General features: G+C 43.2%; 1 protein-coding gene across 1 annotated transcript; it reads left to right on the forward strand.

Moving 5' to 3' along the window:
• Positions 1-1,594: 1,594 nt before the first annotated feature.
• LOC139434470 (general transcription factor II-I repeat domain-containing protein 2B-like) lies at positions 1,595-2,668 on the forward strand (the record flags this gene model as incomplete). The annotated part of the gene is made up of 1 exon (XM_071204309.1): positions 1,595-2,668. A coding segment is annotated over one exon (1,074 nt), but the record flags the coding sequence as incomplete, so codon positions are not given.
• Between the last annotated feature and the right edge of the window lie 14,358 nt (positions 2,669-17,026).

Below are 17,026 nucleotides of genomic sequence, written 5' to 3' on the forward strand. Positions count from 1 at the left end.
CAACATGTTCAACAGAAGATAATCAGTTATATTGCTTGTACACATGGTACTTTACATATACATCTGTTTGTTTAAGGTGTATAGGTGACGCAGACAGGCTGGACCAGAGAGTGAGAGACAGAACTGGACTCCTCACAGCAGTGAACTTCAGCACAGGTACAAAGACTCTTTTTTTCATACTGTACAAAGAATCAAGAAAGATATTGGTTTAAATAAATGAAGTATTGACTTTAATACACTGATATACATTCCATTAAACAATACTAGATCACCTACACATCAGTTAAGTTGAGGGTTTATTCCATGCAAAAAGTTACATTTAGATATTCAGCTTTCTAATTTAATGTATTGAAGGCAAAGATATTTAACACATAGTGAGAACTGCTACTATTTATCTCTCAATATTGTCTGATTGGTAAAAGTTATTCTTTCAGTGAGACAACAGAGCAAGCTTCTACAGTTGCACTACGTATTGTAACAGTTAAATATTATTTTGATAATAACATATATTTCAATGTTGATGAACTTCATACTGTTCATTCATAATCTGATTGTCTTTGTAGCTCACTGTTGAAAAAAACAAAAAACATTACAATTACAAAATAATTATATCAACAGCCCCTAAACACACAAACACACCGCTTTCATAAATAACACACTTGTTCTGCAATAATATGTTTTATGTTTCCTGTCATTTTTGTTAGGAAAGGACATGCCTGAAAGACACGACATCTTCTCCTTCTCTGAGGGTCAAGAAGAACATCCAAGAGCAGACCTGGGCATTGTACGGCCCGCGGGCCAAATACGGCCCGCGGGATGATTCTGACCGGCCCGCGAAAGATTACATGATAATTAGAAAATAAAACATATTTTCTAATTATCTTATGGGTGGACTAAAACCGCATTGCTTTTATTTTGAAGCCCATTTATTCTCACAGTGCACGCAATCGTGCACGTCAACTGTGCACGTGAAATGCGTGTCTACCTTCCTTGTCACCTCTGAAAAATGCGAAAATGTCGGCTCATGCCAAAAAGAGGAAAGTGGATGCCGAAAGCAGAACTTTCAAACAAATATGGACTACTAATTTTTTCTTTACTGAAGTCAAGGGTAAACCTGTGTGTTTGGTTTGTGGGGAGCATGTCGCCGTGTTTAAAGAGTACAATTTGAAACGGCATTACTAGACGAAACATGCCGCGAAATACAAAAACTTGACTGATGCCGAACGAGCGCGGACATCAACGGATTTACTAGCAAAGCTAGAAAAACAACAAGGCTGTTTTACAAAGCTGCATGCAGAAAAGAGTGCATGGTCGAGTCTGCAGCACTGCTATGGCCAGAGAAAAAAGAAGCGTTTGAAAACATCCCGCTGTCCCGCCGCACCGTGACGAGAAGGGTGGAGGACATCGCAGAGAATCTGGAGTTTCAGCTGCAAAGTGAAGTGGGAAGCTTCCACTTTTTTTCTTTGGTTTTGGATGAGAGCTGTGACACAGCCCAGCTGCTCATATTTCTCCGGGGGATAACGCCCGACTTCAAGCTTACGGAGGAGCTGGCAGCAATGCGGCCAATGAAAGGAACCACAACGGGGAGTGATCTGTTCACCGAGGTAAACGATGTCCGAATTTGACAGGGAAAAATGTTGGGCTTTTGAAAAGAATGCAAGATAAAGTGAGTGAACTCAACGCAGAGCAGAAATTGGTGTTTATACATTGTATTATTCATCAGCAAGCGTTGTACAAGTCAGTGCTAAAATGTAGCCATGTGGTTGATGTTGTTACTACAACAGTTAATTTCATCAGAGCGCGAGCATTAAAGCACAGGCAGTTTGTTTCACTATTGGAGGAGCAAGAGAGCGAACATGGTGATGTCAGGTACCACACAGCTGTCAGATGGCTCAGCCTGGGCAAAGTGCTAAAAAGGTTTTGGGTTCTGAAATCAGAGATAAAAGAGTTTTGTGAGATGAAAGGCAAAACCATCCCAGAGCTGTCTGATAAGGACTGGATGGCAGATTTAACATTTGCTGTTGATGTGACTGCAATGATGAATGCACTGAACACACAACTGCAGGGCAAGGGCCTTTTTGCTCATGAAATGCAGAGCCATGTGAAAGCCTTCATGACAACGTTGCAATTAATTTCAAGGCAACTAGGCAGCAACAATCTCGAACACATGAAAACCCTGAAAGAAGTCAAACCATCAGCTGATCACCGGCACAGGTACTCATCCATGTTAGGAGCACTGCGTGATGAATTTTCAAGGCGTTTTCAAGATTTCAAAAAGGTTGAGGATGAAATGCAGCTGGTTTCCTCTCCCTTTACCTGCAGTGTTGATCGTGCACCCACTGAGGTTCAGCTTGAACTCATTGACTTGCAGTCTGATTCACTACTGAAAGAGCACTTTAAGTCAGCATCACTGCTAGAGTTCTACTCTGCTCTCAAGGAGGAGAACTTTCCAAACATGAGGAGACATGCTCAGAAGATGTTGGTTCTCTTTGGATCCACCTATACATGTGAACAGACATTCTCAGTCATGAAGTTTACCAAATCCAGGTACAGATCCTCTCTCACTGATGAACATCTGTCAGCTGTGCTTCGCATCTCCACCTCAGACATTCAACCTGACTTTGATGGACTTATTAAAGCTCAACAGAGACTGGATTTCTCACACTGAATGAAAAAAAAAGAACTGAAGAACACTAAAATGTGGAAATATAACAAGTGAAATGGGACACTTGATCTTTTTTTTTTTTTTGCGCAGTTCTGAAAACATTAAATGTTTAATATAGGCATGTAAAGTCAAAAAGGCTACAAAACTGGGACACTTTTCTTTACACAGTTACACAGTTCAGTGATATGTCTTGTTTATTTTGGCTACAAAGATGATGTGATGTCTTTAGAAAGCTAAGAAAATCCTTGTTTCAATAGTATATGAAACTCAAAATGCCCTTATTTATTAATGTGACTGAAAATGTTTATCATTTTGGAAATTCTATTTGAATAAATGATATTTTTGAAAGCTAACCTCACCTTTTAATTGCCAAATAATAACATACACTCTAACCAGCGGTCAAAACAATGCCATTTACTGCTTTTTATATAGAAATAAAATGTATATTATGCATAATTGAGTTCGGCATTTTGGCCCGGCCCTCCAAAATATTTTCAGTTGCTCATTTGGCCCCCTAGGAAAAATAATTGCCCACCCCTGTCCAAGAGGAACATTAAAAGCTGATGTTATGAGATTTTAAGACCAGTACAGGACATTCACTAATAAACTACTTTTATTGTGAAAACACAGTCAGTTGATCGAATGCAGCTATTTCCACATCTACACTCCATCAGCTGATTATTTCTATTTGCCTCGCTTTATGAGCTTCACATCACTTGTGCCTTGTACCGCAGAGTTTGCAACGTCACAAATAAATGGGGCCAATCTTCAGTCAGATGTGTAATCTAACATTTTCAGTAAGAATAATGGACAAAAGGAGTGCAAAGGAGTCTTTAAATACATTGTGTCTTTTGAATTGTTCGTCTAAAGTCAAGGATCTAGAACTGGTACTTAGTTTTAATGATACAGTCTGGTTATTATGCTGTTTGGAGGAGGCCTCACAGGTAAGTGCACTAACTAGCTACCATCACATGTACCTTAGCTTGACTTAAATATATTAAACGTATAGTTAAGTGATATCAAAATATAAATAACTAATGTCATGCAAACATATTAATATTTGCTTGATTCCAGTGTTGAATTTAGCACAATTCCATACAAACTTTAAGGGGTTTTAAGATTATGAAGTTTATGCTAAAAACTCAATTATTATTATTATTTATAGTTTTGCTGAATAGTTTCATGTCCGCTTTCCTTAGAAACGTAAAATGCGACGGCAGCGTGCAGATGGGGAACATGTTAGCTTAGCTTGGTAGCTTCAGCTAGCTCTGGAACTTCCAGTTCGGTGGCAGCAGGTCCCGCCTCGGCTCCGCCTCTTTGCCCTTATTTGGAGCAGGCTGGAGTTGAACTCTGACATCACTGTTGAGCCGTTAGTGGCCGACTCCGCCTACTAAGGGCTTCACGGCAACTCTACAGAATCCTATGGGTGACGTCACGGACCCTACGTCCTTCAGTCTCTGTATTTGGGATTAGGCTTGATAGCACGGCCTGAGCGTGTCCTGTAGACACTCTCAGGAGTGGCTGACAGCAGTTTAGCTGTGGGAACATCAGCCCTCATGTGTTCACTGTTCAGTGATTCCTGTGTGTGCGTGTTACAATCTGTAAACTCAAGTCCTGTGTCCTGATGATCAGTGTCACTTGTGGAGGTGTGTGACGGGACAGGCTCAGCTACAGGCAGAATGTGCCTACGATTCCTTCTGTACAGCTTCCCGTCCGAGTGGACTACAAATGACCGGGGTTCCTTGCAAATCTGTTGAATCATTCCAGTCCTGTTGTAACCTTGTGGGGTCTGCATCCTAACAACCTGTCCTTCCATCAAAGGTTGTAGTGGTCGGCTTGACCTATCATACAGTAGCACTGTTTTTTATTCAACCTCTTGTTTAGAAGCTGGGCTTTTACCTCTTGTGGATGACACATGTCTGGCTCAAGCAGCTTCACCGAGACTGGGAGTGTTGTACGTGTTTGTCTCCACATCAGTCTCTGTGCAGGAGATCCTAATATTGCGTCACGTGGTACATTCCTTATGTTTAATAGGTTAAGAAAAACATCAGTTCCATCTCTATGAGATTTCTCCATGAGCTGCTTAGCACTGCACACAGCCCGTTCAGCTAGCCCGTTGGACTGAGGATACTCAGGGCTGCTGGTAATATGAGTGAAGTCCCACTGTGAAGCAAAGTCTTTAAAGCGCTGGCTAGTAAACTGCCTCCCATTGTCTGACATGAGGGTGTGAGGTGCTCCATGAACTGAGAAATGTCTTTTCAGCTTTGCAATGACTGTTGTTGCAGTGATATCACGAAGCATGTCTATCTCATACCTGAATATACATTTCAAATATTGCTGATTGTGCCACTCAAAGATGTCAGTTGCTACAGTTGACCACGGCAGGTCTGGAACTGGATGCAGATGGAGTGGTTCTTTCTGCTGGTGTGGTTTTGTGCTGTTACACACTGAGCATGACTGTATTTCTGCGTGAATGTTGTCATGCCACGTGCTCTCCGCTTTGTAGCTTCTTCGCCAGGATGTCCTCTGTGCATGATGCTGATGTATTCTTTCTGTAGTGACAGAGGAATAACTGCTTTGTGACCCTTCATTATGACTCCATTTTCAACAATCAGTTCGTCTCTGAAAGGAAAATACGGTCTAATGGCATGTGGAAGATTATGCTGTTTAGCGGGCCACCCGTGTCTGATAGTGGTGCTGAGTGTTTGCAGAGTCATGTCTTCAGCGGTGTGCCTCTCTAACTCTTCTAAGCGAGAAGAAGATATGTAGTAAACAGTCATTACGTCAAAGTTGTCCTCTTCTTCAGCTTGCTGAACTGTGGAGCTGCGGGGAGCTCACGGCAAAGTGTCAGCCAGGAACATTTGCTTTCCGCATTTGTACACAAGTGTGATGTCGTACTTTTGTAGTCGTAGCATCATTCTTTGTAGTCTTGCAGGTGCTGTGTGTATGGGCTTTTTTAGTATGGTGACGAGGGGCTGGTGGTCTGTTTAAATAGGTTTTGATATGCAGAGTGAAGCAGGTAGGACCCAAACGCAGATAGCACTTGATAACACCTTTATTTCAAGGACTTAATTATACTTGGACAGACAAAACACTCTACAGTGAACTAGGTCACAAACAAAAGAAGCACCAATACTGAACACAGGAAGAGACAAGACTAAATACAGGGAGTGTCATAGTCTGCTCTTCACCAGTAGTTTTCCATTCACCTGTATCACCTGTTTTCCACACCCACTCGTTAACTCACTCTCTTTCTCTTCTGCACCCATTAGCTTCTGCCAGTATTTAAACCCGCACCTGACACACACACTTTGCCAGATTGTACTTTGCCTCATGCTTGTCTCTCCCGCGTTCAAAACTAGATTGCCTACCCGGTTCCGACCCTGCCTGTCCCCGACCTGCCTGCTCTGCCTGTTTCCTGATCCTGCCTGTCCCTCGACTATCCTGCCTGGCTTGTTATCCGACCCTGCCTGTATCCACGCTGACCGCCTCGCTCACTCCCTGACCCTCTGCCTGTCCCTGACTCACCTTCTGCCCGCTGTCCTCCGGTGCGTTAAACTGCCCGGTTGGTATTCCTCCGATCCAGTGGAATCTCCAATAAAGTATATTACCAATTCTCCTTGGTTTCTCGAGTGCTGCATTTGGGTTCTCCTTAAGATTGTGACAGGGAGGGGTAATCACAAGACGAGAAACAGCCGGGCAGGGGAGGAGAAACACAAGGGCCACAGGTGAACACAATCAGATAACTAGACACACCAGGGAAACTAACGACAGGAGGAAAAACACAGGGAAAAGGACCAGACAATAACCCAGGAGGAAAATATGACAGAGAGAACAGCAAAAACACCCAAACCTAGACATAGAAATGTGACATGACATGATAATCGTGACAGAACCCCCTCCTCAAGGGACGGATTCTAGACGTCCCTAAACACCAAAACAAAAATCCAACAATGTCCAGCAGGGTGGGTGGAGGGGGTCCGGAGGAAGAGCCTTGGCTGACAGCCCAGGGCAAGGCAGAGTTCGAAGAGGGGGTCTGGGGCGGAGGGCCCGGGGGCAAGGCAGAGTTCGAGGAGGGGGTCTCGGGCGGACGGCCCGGGGGCAAGGCAGAGTTCGAGGAGGGGGTCTCGGGCGGACGGCCCGGGGGCAAGGCAGAGTTCAAGGAGGGGCGAAGACCACAGTGGGCGAACTCAGGGGACCGGGCTCGAGAGCAAAGACCGGACAGCTCCGGAGGCCGGGCAGGAGCCGGTGTAGACCGGACAGGATCCGGAGCCGGTGGGACAGGTGTCAGCAAGATTCCACACGGAAGAGGACACAGGCCCGGCAGGACCCCCGGCAGGAGAGCAGTCGGCGGAACCTCCAACGGCACAGGACATGGAGTTGGCAGGACCCCCAGCGGAAGAGTAGTCGGCGGGACCTCCAACGGCACAGGACATAGGGTTGGCAGGACCCCCAGCGGAAGAGTAGTCGGCGGGACCTCCAACGGCACAGGACATAGGGTTGACAGGACCCCCAGCGGACCCTCCAACGACACTTGAGTAGGGACTTGAGTGGGAACTTGAGAGAGGGCTTGAGAGGGAACTTGAGAGGACACTTGAGAGTTGACTTGAGAGGTGACTTGAGAGGAATCTCGAGAGGGAACTTGATCGGAGACTCGAGAGGTGACTTGAGAGGGAACTCGAGAGGTGACTTGAGAGGGGACTCGATAGGGGACTCGAGAGGGGACTCGAGAGAGAGGGCTTGAGAGGGAACTCGAGAGGAGACTCGAGAGGGGACTTGAGAGGGAACTCGAGAGGGAACTCTAGAAGTGACTCGAGAGGGAACTCGAGAGGAGACTCGAGAGGGGACTCGAGAGGGAACTTGAGAGGTGACTTGAGAGGTGACTCGATAGGGAACTTGAGAGGTAACTCGAGCGGTGACTTGAGAGGGAACTCGAGAGATGACTTGAGAGGGAACTCGAGAGGAGACTTGAGAGGGGACTCGAGAGGGGACTCGAGAAGAGACCTGAGAGGGGACCGGAGAAGGAACTCGAGAGGGAACTTGAGAGGGGACTTGAGAGAGGACTCGAGATGGGACCTGAGAGGGGACTTGAAAGGGAACTTGAGAAGAGACTGGAGATGGGACCTGAGAGTGGACTTGAGAGGGAACTTGAGAAGAGACTCGAGATGGGACCTGAGAAGTGTCTTGAGAGGGGACTTGAGAAGTGTCTTGAGAGGGGACCCGAGAGGGGACTCGTGAGGGGACTCGAGAAGAGACTCGAGAGGGGACCAGAGAGGGAACTCGAGAGGAGACTTGAGAGGGAACTTGAGAGGAGACTCGAGAAGAGACTCGAAAGGGGACCTGAGAGGAAACTTGAGAGGGGACTCGAGAGATGACTTGAGAGGGAACTCGAGAGGAGACTTGAGAGGGGACTCGAGAGGGGACTCGAGAAGAGACCTGAGAGGGGACCGGAGAAGGAACTCGAGAGGGAACTTGAGAGGGGACTTGAGAGAGGACTCGAGATGGGACCTGAGAGGGGACTTGAAAGGGAACTTGAGAAGAGACTGGAGATGGGACCTGAGAGTGGACTTGAGAGGGAACTTGAGAAGAGACTCGAGATGGGACCTGAGAAGTGTCTTGAGAGGGGACTTGAGAAGTGTCTTGAGAGGGGACCCGAGAGGGGACTCGTGAGGGGACTCGAGAAGAGACTCGAGAGGGGACCAGAGAGGGAACTCGAGAGGAGACTTGAGAGGGAACTTGAGAGGAGACTCGAGAAGAGACTCGAAAGGGGACCTGAGAGGAAACTTGAGAGGGGACTCGGGTAGGAAGTTGAGAGGGGACTTGAGAGGGGTCTTGAGAAGGAACTTGTGTCGGTTGGTACGCCGACAGGACACGGGGAGCTGGCGTCGGCCGGGGAGCCAGCAGGAGACGAGGTGCTGGAGTCGGCCGGTACGCCGACAAGACTCGGAGAGCTGGCGTCGGCCGGGGAGCCAGCAGGAGACGAGGTGCTGGAGTCGGCCGGTACGCCGACAGGACTCGGGGAGCTGGCGTTGGCTGGAGAGCCAACAGGAGACGAGGTGCTGGAAATCGGCCGGACGGAACCCACCGAGGCGTATGGTACCAGGTTGGGAATTGGGAGCCAGGGAGCTAGCAGGCCGGGAATCACACACCGGGATGATCTTTGAAATCCAGCCAGGTAAGAATTTCACCAAACCTGGTTTCTCTCTAGCAAAATGGAACAAGATTAGTGGATTTAAAACACTTCTGTATTTGTTCATCTCCTTTTATCACATTGAATGACATTTTTGACAGAACATTGCACTTCGCACCAGTGTCTACTTTCATCTCGACTACATTGTCATTGATGTGCACAGTGACAAAAGCCTCGTCATTGTTTTCTATCTGTGCATCAGTTGCATCAACACTTACTTGCAGTGTTACGCCGTCAACATAGAATGTTTCATCTGTAGTTGTATCAGCTTGATCAGGTTCTAGTTGATGACCTATCCTCCTGGGCCCTTGCTTGTTATATGTTTGTTGTATGGACTTGCAACACTTCTCGAAATGATTCCACTTTTTGCAGGTATGACACTGTTGACCATTAGCTGGACAGTTGTCCCTCTTTGCTGCATGACTACCTCCACAGTTGTACAGATGTAGCACTCCAGATCAGACTCAAAAGGGTGTGTCCCAGTCAAAAGCCCAGCGGATGCCAGGGGCTGGGGGTGTTGCCAAATTGCTAGAGGGCGTTGCCCAATTTCCCCATTTGTTCAATTACAGGATTTAACCATGAGATGGCGCTTCATTCACAAAATACACAATGGGTGTTGTAGAAACATCAATATTTTAGATCAAATAAAGTATATAGTTTGCTTTATGCAGTATATTTCCTGTAATATTGTACAGTAGATTGAAGTAAATCAACTTATACATTAAGATAAGATAAGATGGACCTTTATTAATCCCGTGGGGAAATTCAGTAGTTCAAACAGCAACAGGGTGAGAGTGAAAAACAGGACAGCACAGATTCACACAGATTAATAAAATCAAAAATAAGATGAGCGATAAAAAATAATAATAATAATGAGAAACTATGAAATAAGAAATGAATAAAACTAAAATGTAATTATCATATCATATATCATAATGTATTGTATTATTAAGTAATATCATACATTAACCCCATTATAGCAGATGCCACATTGAATGGATGAACACATGTATGCATCAATAATTACAACAGAGTATTTCTAAATACAAGTTGTAAAAATACTTATATGTATTTAATATTAACCCTTTGGAGTCGACCGTCACGCCGGCGTGATCAGATCACATGACCTGTTCAAGCCGGTGCCGCATAAAAACAACAGTCCGGACAACATTGCCGTGTGTTTCTGTCGAAAGTGCTGGCTTGAAACTATATCCCAGTCTTTGTTTCATGCAAAAAGACCCAGTAAACACGGAGATACGATGATATAAAGTTAATACATATCAAAAGTATGAAATATGGAAGCACATATTTGAATATCTTCGCCATATTTGATCATTTTACGAAACGGAAAATACTGGAAACTGTAGATCCTGCTCAACAGGATGTATATGTGTATTTCTGTCGAAAGTACTGGCTCGAAACTATATGCCAGTCTTTGTTTCATGCAAAAATACCCAATAAACACGGACATACGATGATATAAAGTTAATACAGATATATTTCAGAAGTATGAATAATGGAAGCACATATTTTAATATTTTCGCCGTATTTTATCATTTTACGAAACGGAAAATACTGGAAACTGTAGATTCTGCTCAACAGGATGTATTTACCAGGAAGGGGTGAGGTAATCAGGTAAACGGAGTGATACGAAACGAGACGAAAAGAGACGAAGAGGGACGGCGGGAACCGAAGAGAGACGGCGGGAAATGGAGAGAGGCGAAGATATACGAAGACAGGCTGCGGGAGACGAAGAGAGGCTGCGGGAGACTGCGATTGAAGTAAAGTGACAAACAAACATTGAAAATGTAGATATAGTTAGATATATTTAGAGTTTTGAAGACTCAACTATGATGAAGAGAACTCTGAACGTGAGTCAAGCTTTAAGCTTGTTTTTTGACATGGAGGAGGAGGAATCTGTGATGTTGCCCTCTGTGTCGTATAGTTGACAGAAACCGCTTTGAAGCGTGGCACAGATAAAGACACAAAAAACAGATTTTTGTACATAATGTGTATATATATATATATTTGTATTATATTTATAATAACACTTTTGCCTTATCAGAATGAAATCCCATGCTACCTCAATCAAACTTTCACATTATCATAGTCACATCCCATGTATATATTTCCAGCTTTTAAATGGTTTCGTTGTGTATGTTTGTGTTGTGAAAAATAAAATCATTTTCAAAATCTGTTTTTACATATATGTTGTGATTTTGGGTCCAAAATGTTCATATAGTAGAAGATCACCTACATCCAAACGAAATAAATATAATTAATTATGATGAATACGTTAAGTCTTGTTCATTGTTTTTCACTTTTATTAAATGTTTGATATTTCTTTCTCTGTGTGCGGGGGATCACAGGAGGGGGGAGAGCTGTGGAATGTGACTCCACACATTCCGATGGCCAATTAGTTTTAAACAAAGGGTCCCCAACATACATATGAAACATGGGGGGGTTGGGGCTGGAGAACGGTATGGTCCTACCGTTTTCATACTTTATATATCTTAGCATATTCATACACACTGTTCATACTGCTCACAGGCTGATATCTAGTGTATTCATACCCCACTGTTTATTCATCATTCAATTAATTATATATTTTATTCTGTAGATTGTGAACATTACTTTTCACTTTACTGCTTGTTGCTCCTGGTTAGAAGCTAAACTGCATTTCGTTGTCTCAGTATCGGCGGTCACTCCTGATGAACCCACCAGGGCTGTTTCCTCAGAACGAGAGGAAAGTTTTTACCAGGACAGCTTTTTTAAGGGACAGCATCGCCCTGAGATCTATGCTGCTAATATGTTCATGGCCATAACGCCATTTGTAACATATGGGAGAATGGTGAAAATAACCAACTGGACTGGGACCAATGGGAAAATGCCTCTTCCCCTCAATGTGAAGCAACAGATTGAGTCTTATGTTTCCAATCGGTTCCCAAATCTGAACATTGACCAGTGGCATAAGATCAGGAGCCGGGTAAACGAGAGACTGAGGAGCCCAGAAAAACAGATCCCGAAATCGCTCGTCCTGGTTTCCGCAGCAGATAGGCCTACAGCACGTGTCTGTTACTGTATGTCAGTTATTTTTAAATAAAATGGTGAAAACTGAACTTGAAAATTGTTTCCTCTTTTTATTTTCGGGATGGGGAGACGTGTGTGATTAAAAATTCATTCGCAGAAATGTAAAGTGATCTAACTAAGTTCTATTCATATTCTTGACGGGAAGAGCCGTGTAAATGGGTGGCCATATGCATTTGAAAAGCAATATAAATCACACAGTTATTATGCAATAGGCTATAAAAGCACCACCGATTACCTTTCTCCAATTCAAACTCTTGACGGGAAAAAAGGAAGGTGTAAATGGTTGGGCTATACTGTATACATACAAAGGCCATTCAATAGACGTTCAATATATAGTATTCGTTTATTAGAGTCGGCTTGACTCGGTTTGCATTCATAAAGAATGCACAAATGTGTTTAATCGTTAATGTCATAGTATTCGTTTATTAGTCCCCGAGGGGAAATGGGTAGCAGCACATCACAGAGGCATTTAAAAAGTGAAGAACATTCAAGTTAAACAATACTAAGTAAACAATTAACACAGTAAATTATGTGGATTAAATCACATTTATTTCGTTAAAAATAAACGAAATGACTCTGTTTGCATTCATAAAGAATGCACAAACGTGTTTAATCGTTCATGTCAGATATGTAGGCCTACTAAGTAAATAGCCTACATTAATTTCATGATGGATTAAACCACATTTATTTCGTTAAAAATAAACAAAATGATTAAATGCAGGGTGAATTGCCCTAATGTGGAACATTTTTGCATTTCAGACTTCGGGAATATATTGCGACATGAAGCCGATACAATAAATCAAAATCCAGTAACATTCTGAAATCCCCAGGATGTGTTCTAATCAAACCAAAAGAGAACATGCAGATATTAAACTCATACAAGAAATGGTAGACATATTAGTACTCTTAGTGCCAAGTTGTCTCAGACAATCTGTTTTCCTAATGTGGGACAGTTCTGTGCAAAATGTGGGACACTGAAAAGTCTATATTAAAAAGCCTCAGTCACCTTCATTCATGTAATAAAAAAAATCTCAGGCCAGTAACACTCAAAGCTACAGTAAATGTGCAATACCATGCTATGTTACTATTTATAATGTTATTGTTGTTACAACAGAAGATGTTTTTATTTAAATTGAAGTTAAATGCATCAATCTGGTGCACTGAGGGCAAAATTAGGAGATTTGTGGATACGGCTCTCAACACTCATATGAAACAGAACTGTTCTTACAATGTGTGTTGGAAGGTATTAAATTACTATGCATATTTTATTGTGTAAACACACAGCTGATCACCTGAGAGCTGCCGTTTCATTCAGAGCGTTTAAAAAAAACGACGGTCTGATTTCAACAACTCAATGTGTGATTATTATAGCAGTAATATTAGACACTAATACTACAGTAAACTATTAGCACTGTACATATTATTGTTTGCCCGTGGGATTAGGATGATCGGTACAGAGCCGCTGCGTCGGATGTGATATAAAAACAAAGCGATTATTGTCGTTGTTGTAAACTCACGTGGATTAAATGTAGTGCATTCATTTCAACTCGCGAAATATGATACATTAAATGATCGCGAGGATCACGATCGAACATCGTTTGTTTGACCCTGGATGCATTTCCTGATCTAAAAACATAGCGATGGTTTTGTACTTACGCCAACGTGAATTAAACATTATTTTGTTAAATAAAAACATCGTGATGTTTAGTAAATGATTACATGTCTCTTACTTAAGCACAGAATGTGATCCTATCCGTGACATATATGGATCTTAACAAATATCCGCTATATCAGATCCCTGTAGATCAGCTGTTTATTTCACATGAGTTCCAGTGTGGCAGCTTTTCACGGCTCCCCCTGGTGGATCCATGATCCATTGCTGCTGGTTTCATTATAATTAAATGTATTTATCAAGGGGGCGTTTCAAGTCCTGCGGGGGGGTTTTCCTTTTCAGCAGGGGCCCACCCCGTGCCGATCACGGACCCGCCCGGGTAGGCGTCTGAAACGAAGCGCTACATCTGTAGCAGTTGGAAATAGAGCTAACTCCCTTTGCCTGAGGTTTCCTTTTGTTGTCGTATTTTCATGTTCCTCTCTGGTAAGTCTGAACTGAATCCACATTTGTGGTAGAGTGCTGTGGCATAGCTAGCGTTTTATTGTGCTCTTCAGTCATCTCATGGATCTGCCATATGTTACAGCCTTGATTAGTGTTACATTTCATTTCAAACCTTTATTTATACAGATAAAATCCCATTGAGATCATTGATCTCTTTTCCAAGGGAGACCTGTTCAAGTAGTTCCACATGAAACATAAAAGCATAAACAGAACAACAAAAGGACATCATACAGCATCATTTACAAAATTATCCACATAAACAGGTACCAATAGCTTCCGATTGAGTAGCATCCAACCGAGCTTTAAAAACATTTAGTGGCACCAGATTGTTCAGTTTCCATTTAATTTGCAGACTATTCCAAGACAGAGGAGCTGCACATCTAAAAGCTGTCTTCCCTAAGACAGTCCTAGCAGTTGGCACATTTAATAAAACCACAGCATTCGATCTCAGGCAGTAGCCACTTACAATTCTCCGTGAGATCAGGGAGCAGATATAGGATGGAAGTTTCCCTAACATGGCTTTGTATATAAAAAAGTACCAGTGACTGAGCCTCCGTACAGTTAGTGAAAGCAAACCAGCCCTTGCATACAGGGTACAGTGATGGGTTAATGCTTTACAGTTTGTCACAAATCTCAGTGCCCTGTAAATCACAGTGTCTCAGGAGCACTTTCCTTAAGCTGTCATTACTGATACCACAGACCAGTCTATCTCTGATTAGTTCTTCATAGAGATTGTGCAGCTCTTTGCCTTGATCCTTAAAGCACTGACATACGATTCAATTGACTCACAAACTTGTTGATTCCTTGTATTGATCTTGTGTCTTTCCATAGTGACATCTGTTTGAGGGTTGCACATCTCCCTAAATTGTCTTTTCAGACACTCCGGGTCTTCTTTAGACTCTGCATGAGTGATGACGGGCGCATCCTCGCCAGGACCCCTCACTTCAGCAGCATAGACAAAAGACCTCTCACGCTCGATGGCCGCTGGTCCCGCTATCAGTCCCACCTCAAAACACATCTTTTCAACTCTGTCTACCCATAAGCCCCCCCCCTCTCAATCAACTTCCTCTTGACTGCCTTTTTATTTATTTTTTATTTTACTATACTTACTTGTTTGTCTGTCCTTATTTGTCTACCCTCCCTCACACTGTAAAGCGTATTTGAGTTGTGAAAAGCGCTATATAAATAAAATGCATTATTATTATTATTATTAATATTATATTGAGGGGAATGTATGCTCGTGTGCGTGCTGGCTTGTCATAGTGTGCCGCCGCGATGAAAATGTCATATTCCTGTTCGAACACTCGCCAGTTCTCTGCGATGTTACCGTCAAAGACGAGTGGGTCGGGTCTCCGGAATCCATCTGCCATGTTAGCTTAGCTGCATGCGTCGTGGTGGAGCAGGCTTAGTTGTCCTCGCAAACGTCACCCAGACGTGAAAATTTGCCGAAAAAAACTCCGGAGACTTGACTTCTGACACCATGTTTGATGTTCTCATAAACGAGTCATGTTTATCATAGAACTTGGTTTAATAACCTTAATAGTGACGGAGCAACATTACATCCACATTGCAGTTATCACAACACTACTCGAATCCCTCCTGTCGATCCCTACATCCGATACGGTGCCTGCAGAAGGACCAAAGAGACCGAATGCGAATACTCTACACACTAGATGACTCACCCGCGCTGCTGGCCAATGGAGACCGACGTTGCCACATGGCGGCCATCTTGCCACAGGCAGCTCGCTCATTCATAACATTATGTCTATGGTGCACTATTTAAATAACCGTAGCTTGCTCAATTTTCAACCAATTTTCAAACGATTTGTTATAAACATCAAAGATGTAGCATACTTATAATTATAATCATTAACTTTTCTTTTTTTAATGTCTTGTTGTCTCCTGTATCATAGCCATGCTAATAACGTTTATAATAAATCAAACCGTTTGTAAATCAGTGAAGACTTCAGTGAGTGAAGAGTATTTTTGTTCAGATCACTCACCTTACAACAGCTGTAGCAGTAGTTGTTGACTGTGGCAAGATGGCCGCCGGTGAGCTACGCTGGCGACTCCCCCTTGAGCAATCTAGTGTTTATATATATATCTATGCTCTGGGTATTCACACGTACCCAGGAAGTAAACAATGGAAAATGAGAAATCTCCAACTTTTTAATTTGTATATGCTGGCTGAAATTATTAAAAAGAGCGATCTTAGCTATCACATCTATGCAGACGACACCCAGATTTATTTTAAAATTACACCAGGAGACTATTCTCCGATTAGAACACTGAGCAAGTGCATTGAGCACATCACTGACTGGATGACTCAGAACTTTCTCCAATTGAACAAACAAAAATAGTGTATTCACAGGTCTCACTAAAAAATCTATCAGAAAGCTGCAGCTGATTCAGAACGCTGCTGCTCGAGTCCTCACTAACACTAGAAAAGTGGATCACATCACTCCTGTTCTGAGATCTTTACACTGGCTTCCAGTCGACCCAAGAATTGATTTGAAATTACTACTGCTAGTTTTTAAATCACAAAATGGCATTGCACATCATTTAAACCAATCAATGTTGTGTCCTTAACAAGGATAATCTGGTGTTTATTAGTCGATGAGTAGTGCAGATATCACTGTAAAATCAATCGACAGTAAGGGGAATACTTACTTCCGGGTGTACAATTCTCCGTTATCCAATGAGAATAGACGCTCACATTGCCTTTAAGGGCAGTCGACACAAACGAATGCCGTGCTTCCATGAGCGTCCATAGAAGCATATGGACATCCCGGAAAGCTGAAAATGGACGCTAAGGGCACTCCCCTTGCGTTGAAAATGGACGCTAAGGCCCCCCCCCCCCCTTGCGTTGGAAAAAGCCGACACAGGGGACCTGACATAACGTCAACATAGGCCGACCTGGGAGGGAGACACACACACACACACACACACACACACACACACACACACA

Source organism: Pseudochaenichthys georgianus, chromosome 9 (assembly GCF_902827115.2).
Source record: "Pseudochaenichthys georgianus chromosome 9, fPseGeo1.2, whole genome shotgun sequence".
NCBI classification, from domain to species: domain Eukaryota; kingdom Metazoa; phylum Chordata; class Actinopteri; order Perciformes; family Channichthyidae; genus Pseudochaenichthys; species Pseudochaenichthys georgianus.